The 2500-nt window shown below is 47.2% G+C and overlaps 1 protein-coding gene across 1 annotated transcript in view; it reads left to right on the top strand.

Moving 5' to 3' along the window:
• plb1 (phospholipase B1) overlaps positions 1 to 2500 on the top strand; it is a gene marked incomplete at both ends in the record, with an annotated part of 24745 nt that overhangs the window by 5528 nt on the left and 16717 nt on the right. The window contains 4 exons of the mRNA XM_080850519.1: positions 142 to 219; positions 346 to 411; positions 790 to 845; positions 983 to 1058. Coding sequence (XP_080706645.1) covers positions 142 to 219; positions 346 to 411; positions 790 to 845; positions 983 to 1058 — 276 coding nt within the window. The remainder of the gene's footprint in view (positions 1 to 141; positions 220 to 345; positions 412 to 789; positions 846 to 982; positions 1059 to 2500) is intronic.

The following is a 2500-nucleotide window of genomic DNA, read 5'->3' as shown; positions in this document are numbered from 1 at the left end:
TATCGATAAAAGATATGAGGATATCTGGTTCTTCACAAGAACAGCGTTTTATATGGAAATGCTCTCCTCTGGTGGTGCCTGTCTTAGCATGCTTGTGCATAACTGTCCCTGAGTCTGTCTGTTTGTCTGTCTGTGATGCAGCCGGGGGAGGGCGATCGGTCCTGGAGGCTACTGCTCCTGTTCGTCAGTGTGGATGAACTCCATGTCTGCCCAGGCCAGGTCAAATAGCCGATCGCAGTTTTTCTCTAATCATTCAAACGTTATGTTGTCCCCCTTCCCACCCTAACCCACTCTCTTCTCTCTCTCCATCCTTCTCTTCCCTCTCTCCCTATCTCAAAACAACAGGAGGCTGCAGCTGTGTCCTCGGCCACAAAGAAAGTGGAGGACGTGCTGACCACTTTGGAGAGTCAGGTAAACATCAATCCTTGTCAAACCTTGGACAAGGTATCTGCATTTACATGTATCCTGTGTTTGTGCTTCGAAACATCCCAGTGTCTGTGTTTGTGCTCCGATACAACCCTGTTGTGCTCCGATACATCCCTGTTGTGCTCCGATTCATCCAAGTGTCTGAGTTTGTGCTCCGATACAACCCTGTTGTGCTCCGATACATCCCTGTTGTGCTCCGATTCATCCAAGTGTCTGAGTTTGTGCTCCGATACATCCCAGTGTCTGAGTTTGTGCTCCGATACAACCCTGTTGTGCTCCGATACATCCCTGTTGTGCTCCGATTCATCCAAGTGTCTGAGTTTGTGCTCCGATACATCCCAGTGTGTGTGTTTGTGCCCGCAGCTGCCCCGTACGCTGGTCCGTGTTGTGGTGTGGAGCGAACACAGTGAGGTCATCCAGTAAGTTAGCCGTCCTCTGCGCTTCTCACTGGCCAAACAGATCTCATGTCTGATCCTCTCATCAGTCTCTATGTAGGTGGCTGTGTGTGTTTCTAAAGTGTGGGAGTGTGACTCACGGTGTGTGTCCTCCTCCTCAGCTCGTGTGTGTCTGGAGGAAAGAGGAGCTCAGGTAGAAGCACCTTGGAGAAGACCATACTAACTGCTGCTCTGCAGGTAAAAATGTCAAGATTTCTGTGTATGGTCATAGAGATCGAGAGAGACAGATCGAGAGAGATAGAGAGAGAGAGAGAGAGATAGAGAGAGAGAGATAGAGAGAGAGAGAGAGATAGAGAGAGAGAGAGAGAGAGACAGATCGAGAGAGATAGAGAGAGAGAGAGAGGGAGAGAGAGAGAGAGAGATAGAGAGAGAGAGAGAGAGAGAGAGAGAGAGAGAGAGAGAGAGAGAGAGAGATTTTTTTTTTTTGATTTTATAAAAAACTTTTATTTGTAAACAGTAACGCCAACTTACACCTTATTCAAAACAAACGGAAATGAAAATCATCATCAAATGAGCACACAGTTTTTTCCACAGAAATATTTGCCATTGGTTTGCAGAAACAAAAATCACTGTACATTATAACACACAATTGAAACCAGGCTCAGTTATTCCAACACAGGAGCAAACAATATTACAAGTCATACAAAACCCTTCCTTACACATACATATAAACTAAGTAGGCTTAGTTGTTTTATCACGCAACTTTTTCCTCAATTTGCTCAATATTTTCCGGAGACGAAAAACATCGTTATCCTCAAATGCACCCTCCCTCATGAAACAGACAACATCGTTAACAAACTGCGAGCAATCAGGAAAATACAGTTCCACCTCCACTTTCCGCAACCCTTTCGTGTCGCGTAGGAAACTGTTCATTACCTCTGCAGTATATTTCGTTTCTTCGCTAGAGAGCTGTGCCTCTCCCTGCGAACACTCGGACCAGTTTGAGTCAATGGATTCGCAATCGCTATCCAGATTACCACTCGTGTGTGTGTCTTTTTTCACTTTAGACCCGGTAACCTCCACCGGGTCTATCTTTCTCTTCGCCGGTACTTTAAAGACTGGGTCTATGTCAATAGCCTCAGCCTGAGCCACATTCACTGACGGTTGAGGCACTGTCAGTGTCTTTACTGAATGCCCCTTCTCATTAGCAGTTTCACCTGGCCCAGCCGCAGCTACCTCTGCCACGGCTGGCTCAATCAGCACCGAATCACCGGCCACGGCTTCGGGGCAAAGCACAATCAGATCCACTACGGACTGAAGACCCCCCTCAAGTCCGCTTCCCTCGGTCCCATCCTCCGAGGGTTCTACCTCAGTGTCTGGGGGAACAACTATGGGGGACTCAGCCACATTGGTTTTGGCTGGAGTGTCCTCCTTTGTGTTGCCCTTTTTACCGGGACAAAAACGCCCGATGTGTCCTATTCCACCGCAACTGAAACATTTTAACGCAGTGTCTGACGTTGCATACACCACATAATCGAACCCGTCCACCCTTAATTTGAACACAAGCTCAATCTCCTCCATGCCACTATTTAGGACCATGTATGCTTGCCTTCTAAAAGACACTAGATGTCGAAGTAGGGGCGATTTACATCCCAGAGGGATTTTTCGAACAGATGAAA

This window comes from Sprattus sprattus, assembly GCF_963457725.1.
Source record: "Sprattus sprattus genome assembly, chromosome: 13".
Lineage (NCBI taxonomy): Eukaryota > Metazoa > Chordata > Actinopteri > Clupeiformes > Clupeidae > Sprattus > Sprattus sprattus.
Note: the sequence above shows the minus strand (reverse complement) of the source record. Positions and strands in the feature narration are given on the sequence as shown.